The following is a 13499-nucleotide window of genomic DNA, read 5'->3' as shown; positions in this document are numbered from 1 at the left end:
TCTTTGCTAGAAACCTGCCTTTTGTTCGTTAAAAATGTTGTTCAAAAATGGAATATTTGTTAATCAAATATTATGTTGGTTGTAAGTGATTAATAAATGTCAAAAATATTAAGAAATTTTAAATCTAGGATATTCAAATTCAGTATGTCTACAACTTTTTTCTAAAGTCTATATAACTTTTTGTCTTTTATTAATCCAATTATTGGGGATATTTGTTGATATCATCTTTCCTTAAATTCGTGGTAATTATTTACTGAAACAGAAAATAACAATTGAAATTACTTGTCTTCAGACATTCCCATTTATTCTAGAGAACTTATATTACATGAGTTTAAATCCAGAGAAACTCATTCGGCCATAAATGTTGCTCTCTAGATATTTTCCTCCATGCCAGGACCCGACTCTTGTATACATTACATCTCCTTTCTTTAAATTCAGTATGGTCAATGTAGAAGAGGAATCCCTATCCTCATGGTTACCCGAGTCAGCGAATGCGATATCTTTTACGACTCCATGCTTAACTAGTTCTATTACGCTGGCAGATTTATCGTATGAAACGGTTGTTGTGTGTATAACGTAGACCCCACTCTCTGGAACGACAAACTTTCCCGATTTGGCGTCATATCCGTTTCCAAGGTTCGTCTCAACACGATCATAAACAAATATTTTATGCTTGGATAGTGTATTCATCTGAATGTTACTCGACATATATGCATAAAACGCAATTTGGTGACCTAAATTTAAAAAAAACAAATGTCACAGTATTTATACTGAGTTATAGTTCATTCTACTATTAACTGTTGATTAACAGGTATGTATTACACCGATATATCTTAAATACAATGCATAAGTTAAAACACGAGCTCTTTTTCAACAATAAACAAAAACCATGTAAATAAAATAATAAAAGGTCTTAATTATGAACATTAAAAAAAGGATATCTAAAAGACATATTAATTAACCAATTCCAGTTGGTTGATTTCCTTTTCTTTGTCCATAAAGACTACAAATTGTGTCTTCCATCTCTTTCCGGTCACATGAGTCATTGGCATTAGCAATGCCGACGAAAAGAAAGAAAAGCAACATCGGTTGAATCATGTTGGGTGGGTAGCTCACCATAAAGCAGAATACACATATCTCAAGTTTTGTCCTCCTCTTATATTATTTTTAAAATCATGATGCCGTGGTCAGAGAGCAGATGAGGGATCTTATTTCAAATAAATCTTTACCATGCAATAATTTACGATATCCGTTTCAGTTTAATTTTTCCTTCAAAGATCGAATGCTGTTTCTATTTCAGTTTCATCACCCTGTAGGCCTACACTCCAAAACCTTCAAATAGGCCGCTGCTTATTATAAGTTTTGGTAACTTAATGATCACTTTATACAAACCTTATACATGTATAGCAAAATGCAAACAGAATCAAAATGTTATATTTATAAGCATTTAATTGACAATTTTTGCTTGCAATATTATTTAGAAAAATCGATACCAAGGTGTACAAAAAAATGTATTTCTATAATGAGATTGTCCTCGCATAATCTGCTTATTAAAACAGGTAAACATAAAAAATATAACAAGAGACAAAAGATTCTGTAAAATGTATACTACTGAAATTGAAGATGAATATCATTTTTTACTTGTATGCCCAATTTATTAAACATTGCGATCAAAGTTTTTAAATAAAATATTATTGGTACAGGCCATCTATGTACAGTTGCTAAGTGTGAATAATGTAAAAGAATTATGTAATTTAGGTAAGTTTATTTATAAAGCCCTCTCGCTTAGGAATGATTTAATCATGTCATAGTGTGCCATTTGCTAATTTGTTACTTTTATATTGTTGATATGACTATAACTGCTATTTTAGATTTTCTTTGCATTAATCTCATGTCATTCTTCATATGAACTGTAAAGACTGTTAATATGAGTTTGTATGTATATATGTGCATGTTCAATAGGGATTTGCAAGGACTGACCGTCCATTTCCGATCATTCCCTTTGTATATATTGTATTAATGCTATAAGACGTACGTCTTTTGCAATAAAGAAATTGAATAGATTGGTAAGAAAGTGTTGCTTACTTACGAAATCCTCTTCAATGAATGAATGGTAATGGAGTGAAGTACTGATTTGTTTTGAAAATAGGATATCCGGGTAAACATCAAAGAAATACGGACTTGAGTATATAGACATACAGGCAACAGTTACAATGTATTTTCGCAGAAGACATTGAACGCAAAAAGCCTCTTGTTTTATTTCAGAAAATTGGTCAGAGAATTCCTTTCAGTTAAAAAGCAAAGTAAGATAGTTGCCGTGTAGTTCAATCTCCACAAATTCCATGACGTGACAAGCAATTTATGCTTTTTTGGATTGACAATTTATATTATATTTTAGGTCTATAATCGTTTTTTTTTTTTTTTTTTTTTGATTTTATATTTTGAATGGACTTCTTTAATCTTGTCTTGACTAATAATTGATTATGTAAATATTTGCTACAACGTTTGTAACCCGCCCTTACGTTTTGTTCCAGTATACCCAAATTCTACCATGAGACAGATGGAGATAACTTGCAGAATTTAAGATCAAACGCCCATAAAACAATAGAAAATAGGAGCAGAGCAAACACAGACCTCAAAAACATCAAAGGTGGGATCAGGTGCCATGGAGGAGTGCGCATCCCCTGCCGAACGGTCACACCCGCTGTGTATTACTTGTCATGATCGGGAAAGAACGCAAAAATCCGTTGTCGATTCAGTGTATTTATAAATAATGGACTAACAATTAGTATGAAAAACGTCAGTCAGCATTTGACGCAATGATGAATTTGCTGAAAAGAGCATTGTATCGACCATTGAACTTACGAAATGATGATTTAAAACGAGATCGTTGATATTATTGTTTCATCAACTTGTTTGTCAATAATTTACCTCGTTTTAGACATTGTTCATACTTAGAGCATGCGTATCGAATCAACTGAGAGATATAAACTCCGTATGCCGGTAATGAATATATATTTCTTCATAAATAAGAACAGTTGACGATTGGACAGTTCAAGTCATAACGATTTTCATAAAGCTTGGTTGTTAGATTATCATTAATGTCTTTTTTCAAGTAAAATATCAAAATATGAAACAGATTTTAAGACGCTATGGCATCTTCTATCACATGCTCACCCAGATATGTCGTATCGACATAAGTATGGAAATAACTATTGTTTATTGATAATACGTCGTCGATACATCACAGCAAAAGTTTCTTCTTTCAACAAATAGGACAAATTATGCTTCACATGAATATAAAAACAGGCCTGTTAATAACGGACACAACTGGAACTAATGGGAAGTCCAATAGATTGTTGGAAGACCTGGCCTGGGAGCCATAAATTTTAGACGAGCTCACTTTTGATCTTAGTCTTACTTTAACCAAAGAAATTAATAGAGGAAAAGTGAGACTGAGATCAAAAGTGAGCTCATCTAAGTTTTATGGCCCGAGGTCAGGTCTCCAAAAATCATATAGATATTGTAAATGAGAAACTCAAGCATTTAATTAATGTCAATTTCAAAGTGCTTGTAAGTACAATAAGATTTTTTAACAAAACACTTTTGCAGATGTCCAATGACAAGGTCAGTAGATTTACCCTGCCTTGGTCGACCAATTTTTTGTCCTTTGGTCCAAATTATAATTTTTTCTGCTTCGGTGGCCGATTTCTTCAGCTGAAGCAATCCGTCGACCAACCTTCGACCACCATCCGACCATCGGCGGTCAGTTTGTAAAGTCGGTCGTCCGTTGTTCCACAATCACGGTTTCCAAAATTTCGGCCGACGGTTAGAATTGAACTGTAATGCCTAGGTCACATTTAAGCCGATGGTCGGGCGACAAAATTTTTCTTGTCTTGTCGCCTGAAAGAACATGATCGGCCGACCCAGTATCGGGCGACACGGAGCAGTCACATTATTTCCTAGGGACACCGATGACTTGGATTAATAACACAAAAAAATCTTTTTTCTTTAGCAATCGACAATACTTTTTCATAGATTTATATTCAGATAGGTGATGTGAGTAATGTTTGCGAGGCAAAGTGGCAGAATCTTATAAAATTGTGACTCAATGTTGAAAATGTGTGTAAAATTTTGTATGGAATTACAAAAAAACGACAAATGGTGCATATCTAAGCAACAAAGAATACTTAAGATTTCTTCATATCTTACGGATAAATTATTTATGCTATTTCCGTTCAAAAAATATATATCAATCCATGCAACAAAATTTTGTTTGTTTTATATATCTTTAATAGGTTAAATATTCACAAGCCGGCCAATCGTCACCCGATCATCGAGCTCTGAGCTACAGTTTGATTTTAACCGTCGGCCGAAATTTTAAACACCCTTATTGTCCAAAGATGGACGACCGACTTACAAAACTGACCGCCGGACGGTCGGACGATGATCGAAGGTTGGTCGACGGATAAGTTCAATGAGGAAATCGGCCACCGACGCAGAAAAAATTATAACTTGGACCGATGGACACAAAAATGGTCGGCCAACAAAAAGAGAGTTCGAAATCGGCCAAGACAACGGCGATGAACTGACGACTGTCACCCGAAGAATCCCATTTTTGCTCCAAAAACCCGTCGGCAGTTGGTCGTTTTTGAAAATGTGACTGGGGTTTAACTCAGAGCTTGGTGATCAGGTGACGATTGGCCTACTTATGAATATTTAACCTATTAAGGATACATAACACAAACAAAATTTTGATGCATGGATTGATATATATGTTTTGAAAGAATATAACATAAATAATAAATACGGTAAATCTTAAGAAATCTTAAGTTTTTTTTCACTGCACCTTTTGTCGTTTTCTATGCAAATCTTTACAAAATACTGCACACTTTTTGACAATGTGTCACAATATAACAAAATGCTGCCCTTTGACCTTACAAATATTACTCATGTCACCTATTTGAATATAGATATATGAAAAATATTGCTGATTTCTAAAGAAAAAAAGAATATTGTGTTATTTATCACAGTCATCGGTGTTCCTAGGAATTAATGTGACTAGTCCATGTCGGCCGATACTTGTGCAAGCCTATTATGTTCTTTCAGCCGACCATACCAGAAAAATTTGGTCGCCCGACCATCGGCTTAAATGTGACCTAGGCATTATTTGTAAATATTTTGTTATGAAATGAAGTCATCGAAATATCTAGAAAAATTATGTATGAGGTCTCCTTGATCTTGGTTTCAAGGGACAAGTAAATTTTTAGATACCAATGAAAAGGACCTTTTATTCAAAACATTTTTCATGAAAGTCTAAGGTATCAGATCCATAAGTATTTATCATTCCGAAACTCGTACATTATACACATATTTGATCACTGTTAACCTTCGCCAATAACAACAATATTAGAAAAGGAAAGGGCCATATTTATTCTTGAAACAGTTTTAAATAATCAAAGAATTTCATATACCCTCTCGTTCAGGTAAACCTACAAATTAGTTTGTTGGTTTATGTGTGGGGGTTTTTTATGAATTGAGATTTCAATTAAGAACTTCGGATAAGTCAATGTAATTATATAGTTGGGGTTGCTTGCAAGCTCTGTATCTTAATGAATAAGTGTAGGACTTGTCATACAACAATTTTCAAGTACTGAGACTGATTCTGTAGTATATTGCCTAATTAAAAGTTATTTAGACAAATGCTTAAAGTATGCTCACCATTAAGCCTGTGTTTCATGAGCTGACTATCTATTCTCTTTGAAAAACATAAGTACTATCAAAAAAGTAAAGATTCATTTTACTTTCTTTATTTATTTTAACCGTATTGTAAATGAAGAAAATTGTACAATGAAACATTTTTACAGTATTTAAAATAAAATGTTTAATTGCAATCTCAATAAATTATTTGAACATTATTTTTTTAAGTAAAATGAATAAATTATATTTAATTATAGGGTATTTATTGAAAATGAAGGACCCGTTCTTTTTGACAAGTTTTCTGTGTAATAATAGAGCAAAGAAAAAACATATTCTTGAACAGATATCAGTTGTAAAAAAAATTGATCGATGTAAATTCATCTACCTCTTCAACTGCTTTCATAAAAGCAAGACGATTCTATGAAATGAATACATGTGTGAATTATTTATCAAGGGCTAAGTCAAGTATTCAATTTTAAAAAAATATCCATATATATTATTTGTATCAATTATATTCAAGAGCAATTTTTTTAAGACATTGAAGTATCAAAACTTTGGAAATAATCCATTGTCTTATGTGAATAGATGAAAGATTATTTGAGATACATCGAATTTGGTATTTCCATCTCGAACACTGGTTGAGAACATAGAACATAGAACTAAGATGAAAGATATATATAGAACTAAGATGAAAGATTATATATATATATATATATATATATATATATATATATATATATATATATATATATATATATATATATATATATAAAAAAGATATAAAAAAAAATGGGCTGATGAGTACATGCATAATAGTACCCTATTTCCTTTTACTTCATATATTATATGTAATTATACGCTGATAGTGCATCAGTAGGCAACGTTAAACCTCTTATGGTGTCTCAAAGCCCCGGGGAAGTGACGTTTTGTCCAAATCATTTTTCGTGTGTGTTTTGATCTAAACCACGTGATCTATCATCAATCTGTGGTTTCAGATCTAGCTCCATTCGTCTCTCATTGTAGGAAGTGTTTTCTGCCCTGCCAACATGTGAAGGTTTGGCGTTTTGCCGACAACATAACCTCCATCAACAATGTTACAGTCAAACATTACGATAGAGATTATTAGTGCAAAAATGTTCAATACTTGTCCTCGGCTTATTATTACTGTAAGGGTGCATAAAAGCACAGCTCCGATATTTATAAATAAACTTAATACGTTTATTATTCCGTAAGCCACCATCTACATAAAAAAACCATCTGTTTATAATTATACACGCTTTTATCAAGTTTAAATAAGATAGAGATAGGGAAGTGCAGAACAATTTCAAAAGAAAGAATCACTTTATAACAGTTTTAAACAGAACAGAAAAATAAATTAAGTCACTTACGCCATTGTAATAGCCATCTGATGCGACATCTCTGTAACTGACATCCTTACCGGATACCACAAAACAAAATATGCCACTGAGCAGGAGCTATAAAGTAAGAACTCTGTAGATAAACATAAACAATCCTCTTTAAAAGCAACACCATTGCTCTCTCGATCTCTCGATTTCGATGAAACATCATGATATGCGTGATTAAAAAACATTAATTTAGCAGGAAATATAATTTATAATGGGATATAATGGTAATTTTCTTTATAAAATCCATTAGAAATCTACGATTTTTAAATCTCTACAACACATGCGAAATCTTGTCACCGCTCGCCAGCGTACACAATAGGAACTATATGCATTTTCAATATATATTATTTTAACACAATTAAGTAATCTACCCTGTTAAATAAACGTTTAATACTAGTCCAAATGTGCTTTAAAAATTAATTTGCCATTTTTTCCCTCGCAATTTTCATTTGCGTTATTTACCTTTCCAACGTCACAAACGATTTCGTCCATTTAGCACACCAGTATGGAAGAGCGCTAAATTCACACTAAACATGAACGAAATAAACAATTATGAAGAGGGAAAGTAAGAGAATGTAAATATAAGCATTGAAAAATTATTTTTTGGATGTCGTTAGTCATTTAACACAATTGGCCTTGCCGACAATAATCATACCGCGCTAATTGAATACCATGGTATTCAATTTGTCGGCACGGGGAAGTGTTATAGGACACACATGTATACAAAAATATGATTTCATTGCTTTAACGAGTTAAGGAATGAAATTAATAGCTACTGTACCCATGATCACAGTATAATCTGGGTTGGAACAGTTTAGGCTTTTATTATAACCGTAACCCCCCCCCCCCCAAGTCACATCCCAACAAATCAATTAAATTTTGTTTTCCCATAAACGTTTACACCCATGAAATAAAATGATTTATTTGTTTGGTGGTAGCAGGTAATATATAAACAAATAATACCATTGATCCAGACCATATTGGAGAGCCTGTTTTCGCTGCAAAATTCAGTTCATCGCGGTCCTGGTCTTTATAGACAATCATTATGATTCCTAAACTGATGCTACAAACTGAAATTCCTATAAAAATAATAGACATCCGAAAGGAAGGGACTTTTTCTTTCTTTAGAGTCAGTGCGCCATGAACTGTAAAATGAATAAATTTGTTTTAATCAATGCAAGGTTTTATCTATAATATTCATTGTTACTTGCAAGCAAAAACAACTTAGTTATTTAGCGAAGGAATATATGAGACAAAGAATTCTATGCAGGATTTATTGATGTTTGCCTTATAGACTTCGTAGTTAAATGCTTGAGAATGAATTGTTGAACTTATGAAGAAATGGTGCAGAATGTCTTCAAGACATTTATTTTATTAGGATTTTTTTTGAATAAATATAAACATGGAAAGTGGAAAAATTAATTTTTTGCTTAAATTTTGTGAACATGATGCATATGATTAAAGTCTATGGTAGATATCATGGTTTCATGTTCAATCCCTTCCCTTACTTTTGCATGTTTCCCAATTTATTTGATACAAAAATATATGTTCTGTATACTAAGTAATTAAAATGTTAAAACGATACATTCTATTGAAAAAATATGTTTTTTTCATTATAGGATTTTTACAATCTGGTTTTGAAAAGACATTTATTCTATTTTCACGTTATTTAGTTGATGTGTTGTTCTTAAAATCTTGACCTATCCAAAATAAAAGTAAAGGAAGGGATCTACTAGCAGCGCATTTGTCGACCGGATTCATTTTACACAATATAACCAAAACCCGTCATTCTAGTAGGATAATGCGCGCACACCAAGCTACTGCAAGCAGAAACTTCCTTGAACAAAGTAACTTTGGTACATCTTCATGTGGAGTCGAAGGCCACGGCAAGATGTTGGACTAATTAGTATTACTTTGACATCCATTAATAAACAGTGGTAGAGTCACGCCTTGCCTGGCGTTGGTCGCAGATTTTTAACATTTTAAAATGAATTTCAAAGTCGTCTCAATAATTTTCATCAAAGCCTACAACTTTTGATAAAATCAAGGTATTCATCTTCAGGGCTTGGCAGGAAATGTCTAAGACATTTACCAATCTTCTGATTTACATTATATACTCCATTTCATAAAATACACTATCGTTTTCCGAGTAAAGAGTAAGTAAGATTCTGTAAACGGATGTTACATGTACTTGTCTCTTAAAATGAAATTGATACTCAAATAAAAGATATTTCATTATATTCATTATTATTTATTTTCATATTCATTTTGCATTATTAAATTAATTATGCATTATTTTCACAAATTATGTTATGATTTTATAACTTAAGTACGGATTGATATTAGTTAATCTCTAAATTGCATATTAGACGTTTCTTCTGCAGCTCAATATATCATACCAATGAGTCATTTTCTTACCTGACGAGCATTGGCGGGCACTTTCGGTTTGTGGCATATTCTCCATATTTAAAATACCGGTAGTCAAGTTATGAACGACCTACGAGCATTTAAAAATGTCTTAATTTCATTGACCAAAATAAAATATGTTTAGCAATCCGACTCAGTATTGATATCTTTGCGATTGTAAGTCAAGCTATTGACAATTCTACTACAATAAGTACCCTTTATCTTGATTTTCATTCAACTGTCAAAAAAGTTTTAAGCTTTCAATGCCGCATTACTTAGTATGTCAACAATTTAAAATGTGCACGTTATATAACATAGTTCTATAATTAATATCTTGTTTTAAGCTATTTATTTATATCTGTTGCTTGATATCAATCAAGATAATTGACTGAGTTTGAAGTCTTTATCTGATTTTTTAAAATGTTGGTTAACGTCACTCTTCAGAATTTTTACTCATATGGAGACACCACCACATACCGGTAGATAACAGACAATTTTGACCCCCAGGATTGGGTTGCTCAAAACACTGGTTAAATTTGATCACTGGATAAGTTAGCCGTTGGTTAAATTCAATACCCACTGGCCAACTAACCACTGGTCAAATATTTGTTGCTCAAAATAAAATTAGCCTCTGGTTAACTAACCACAGGTTAAGTGATTTAACCACTGGTTAGTATCCCACAATGCATTACACTTGTACAGTTGTCAACCAAAAAAATATGGCTACCATAGTATATATCAAATAAGTAAATAGTGAGACCTTTTTACGTTACAACCGTATGTGGAGAAGAGGAGAAATATCGACATGTAACAGTATCAAAACTAAACAAACGCTTTAGACGCCAAAAACGAGGGGCACACAAGTCAGCTGGGATTATTCTTTACTGAAAATTCAAGTGGAGGATGCAGTAACTGTAAACACGTAAAATGGGAAAGGATTAGCACCACAGGTAAGATGGATAGAATGATTGCAGAAACCTAGATGCTCGTTAAGCTGTTAGATCTTAGTTTTACAGAAAATATTTTAAAGACAATACCTACTCAAGACAGCTATAATATATTACGAGGCAAATACATCAATTTGTATCGTTTCATACCTAAAATATAACTGATTGGAGTCAGGACACCTTTACTGTTCAATCGCAACTTCTCGGGCCTTTCCGACTAGCGGAAAAACGACCTAAGGTTGTTTTTCCGATCTCTGACGGAAAGACCCGAGATGATGCGATTGCTTTACTGTTTACACCAAGTTAACGTCGTCTGCTATAATTCGAGGAAATTCGCACTTGTTGTATTATCGCTTTTATACATACCTCGACAGAAAGATCTCAGTCCAGTGGCTTGTAAAATATTTCCAAACAAGAAATAACTTTCATCACATTTATGTAATCCTGCATTACAATGTTCTAACACTGTCTGAAAGTGGGTAGCATTTTTAAAAATTATTACAGAAAGGTCATGGTCGAATAGCGAGTTCGTCACTAATGCATTTCGCTCCGTACAATTAAATTTTGCGGTGTAGCTAAAATGCATTATCCCAAGTGTATTTTACAAATACAACACCTTTTGATATTAGCATCAATATATGTAGAAATTAGATAAAATCTTTATGTAGATATTGATAGCATATGCATCGGAAGCACTGTGAAAGTAGAGTGGCTAATTGAATGTGGGTGGGGATGGAGGAGGGGGGCTAAACCAACAAATTTAAAAAAGGTAACCCCAAATTTTCAATGCCTATATAAAGTCTTTCTTTGCAAAAAAACAAAAAATCCTTATGCCTGTGGATTGATATTTAGAATTTAATGCTAGATTTAATTTTGAATAAATATATTTATTCACTTTATCTCAACGATACGGTGGTATATTTAGGACACTCAATTATTATTTTTTTACATACCAGAAAAAAATTATCTTGTGAAAACGACATAATTATCTTGTGAAAACGAGATATTATCGTGTGAAAACGAGATATTATCTTGTGAAAACGAGATATCATCTTGTGAAAACGAGATATTATCTTTATAAAACAACATAATATCTTGTGATAACGAGATACATATATTATCTTGTGAAAACGAGATATTATCTTGTGAAAACGACATATTATCTTGTGAAAACGAGATATTATCTTGTGAAAACGACATAATTATCTTGTGAAAACGACATATTATCTAGTGAAAACGAGAAATTATCTTGTGAAAACTACTTATTATATTATGTCGTTTTCACATGATAATATCTCGTTTTCACAAGATAATGTCTCGAATACACAAGATAATTATTTCGTTTTCACAAGATAATTTTTTTTCTGGTATTTAGAATAAAATAATTGCGTGTCCTAAATATACAACCGTACAACGAGACCTTACCAAAATGATAATAAAATCAAAGGAAATGGCCGGTACGCATTTAATTTAATGCAGCAGTCAACAAGAAAGGTAATTTGATAAAATAGGCAGATAAAAATATCGCAAGAGAATGATAACTAATATTATTTCGAAAAACAAATTCATAATGCAAGATCTTTAAAAACGGGGTAGAGGAGTGTGTGTTTCCGGGGGGGGGGGGGGGTTCAATTCTCAATTAATTTTGAATTTTGATGTATGGTTACCAAAGAACAATTTATCTATATCCATTATTAGACCTATATACAAATAACCAACAATTTTATTCATTTATAATTTTTATTTAAAATATACCTATAAGCAAGGGAAGACCGCTTGATAAGATCCTTTGTAATGCCAACAGATTAATCCTTGAAAGAACCCATTTAAAACATTTCTGTTGACGATGAAGCCATAAAAACCTATCATATCCCCGACTGTGATAATATTGCTACAAAACCACGTCAACTTGACTCTAAATTACTGCATATGTCTTTTTAAGTATTCATCAACATTAAATTCTTGGTTACAGTATCTATAAGCCTTTGTTTCTTTTGTTATCGCCCAAAATTTACAACATATAATAATTTTTAGTCATATTTATCCACTGATTAAGAGACTTAACCCACCTCTGTGGAATGGATAACTTTAGCCAAGATTTAGCCACTGAATAGCAAAGTTAACCAGTGGATAAATTTTGAGCAACAGATTTTAACCAACGGTTAAAAGTTAACCACTGGATAAGAGATTTAACCAGCGGTTAACCTTAACCAGAGTTTTGAGCAACCCAATCCAGATGCTCGACAATAAGGGTCATTGACCAGTGGGTGATCTTTTCGTCCCAGCTATCATCTACTGCAACAATAGACCTCCGTTTCGCTACCCTAGAGCAGACGTTTTTATCACTGCACCTGGTAATCCGAGATTCCACTGACTCTAAACCCAGCTTTTATATTGTGACTCGTGCAGGGTAGAGTCAGACCGGAGTTGGGCCATATTGAAAAGTGGAAATTCAGCGACACCAGCAGGTGTCGCAACTCTGCCTACCTTTTATGTACAACTTTATTTCGCGGAGCTAATTCCCAAGACGCGAGAGCAAAGAGATGGTTTTTCTACAAAATTATCGCCATTAAAAGCCTAAGGATGATACCGCCATTTAAAATGGCCCTATCACCCAGCTGGTGTCGCTGAATTCCCACTTTTCAATATGGCCTCCGCCCAGACTCTCCCCTGCACAAGTCACAAAATAAAAGCTGGGGTTAGAGTCAGCGAAATTTAGTCCCGTGAAAAATTTTCAATTTTAAACGTACTTTAAAACAACGCAAGGCATGTTAAATTGGAGATTATGGTTGTGTGCATTCATTTTGGCTCGTACCAGGCCTAGGGTGGACGCCTCGAAAAATTTGATGAAAAGCTTTTGAATTTACTTATTACTTTTTATTCCCTTTTTTTTTTTTGTTACAAAAATACCTTACTGTTACTGTAGTTATAGTTCCTTTAACTCCTTTGGTCATTTCTTTCCTACAATTCTGATTCTTCTATAAAACCCGATAGTGATGTTTGATAGGTCCTAAATTTTTATCACTTAAACGCAGTAAAA

General features: G+C 33.0%; 2 protein-coding genes across 2 annotated transcripts; both read right to left on the bottom strand.

Moving 5' to 3' along the window:
• Positions 1 to 290: 290 nt before the first annotated feature.
• LOC134258279 (complement C1q-like protein 4) lies at positions 291 to 1298 on the bottom strand. The gene is made up of 2 exons (XM_062740807.1): positions 963 to 1298; positions 291 to 734 (listed from the first exon to the last, which is right to left on the bottom strand). Exons 1-2 carry the CDS (start codon positions 1117 to 1119, stop codon positions 322 to 324), a joined length of 570 nt encoding a protein of 189 aa, XP_062596791.1. The 5' UTR covers positions 1120 to 1298; the 3' UTR covers positions 291 to 321.
• A 5226-nt stretch (positions 1299 to 6524) lies between these two features.
• On the bottom strand, positions 6525 to 9708 carry LOC134258280 (uncharacterized). Its single transcript, XM_062740808.1, has 4 exons — positions 9525 to 9708; positions 8070 to 8251; positions 7089 to 7175; positions 6525 to 6940 (listed from the first exon to the last, which is right to left on the bottom strand). The coding sequence occupies exons 1-4, from the start codon at positions 9568 to 9570 to the stop codon at positions 6698 to 6700; spliced, it is 558 nt and encodes a 185-aa protein (XP_062596792.1). The 5' UTR covers positions 9571 to 9708; the 3' UTR covers positions 6525 to 6697.
• Between the last annotated feature and the right edge of the window lie 3791 nt (positions 9709 to 13499).

This window comes from Saccostrea cucullata, unplaced genomic scaffold, assembly GCF_032062105.1.
Source record: "Saccostrea cucullata isolate Sc308-1 unplaced genomic scaffold, CSIRO_AGI_Scuc_v1 ctg16106, whole genome shotgun sequence".
Lineage (NCBI taxonomy): Eukaryota > Metazoa > Mollusca > Bivalvia > Ostreida > Ostreidae > Saccostrea > Saccostrea cuccullata.
This window is presented reverse-complemented; position numbering and strand designations above follow the sequence as displayed.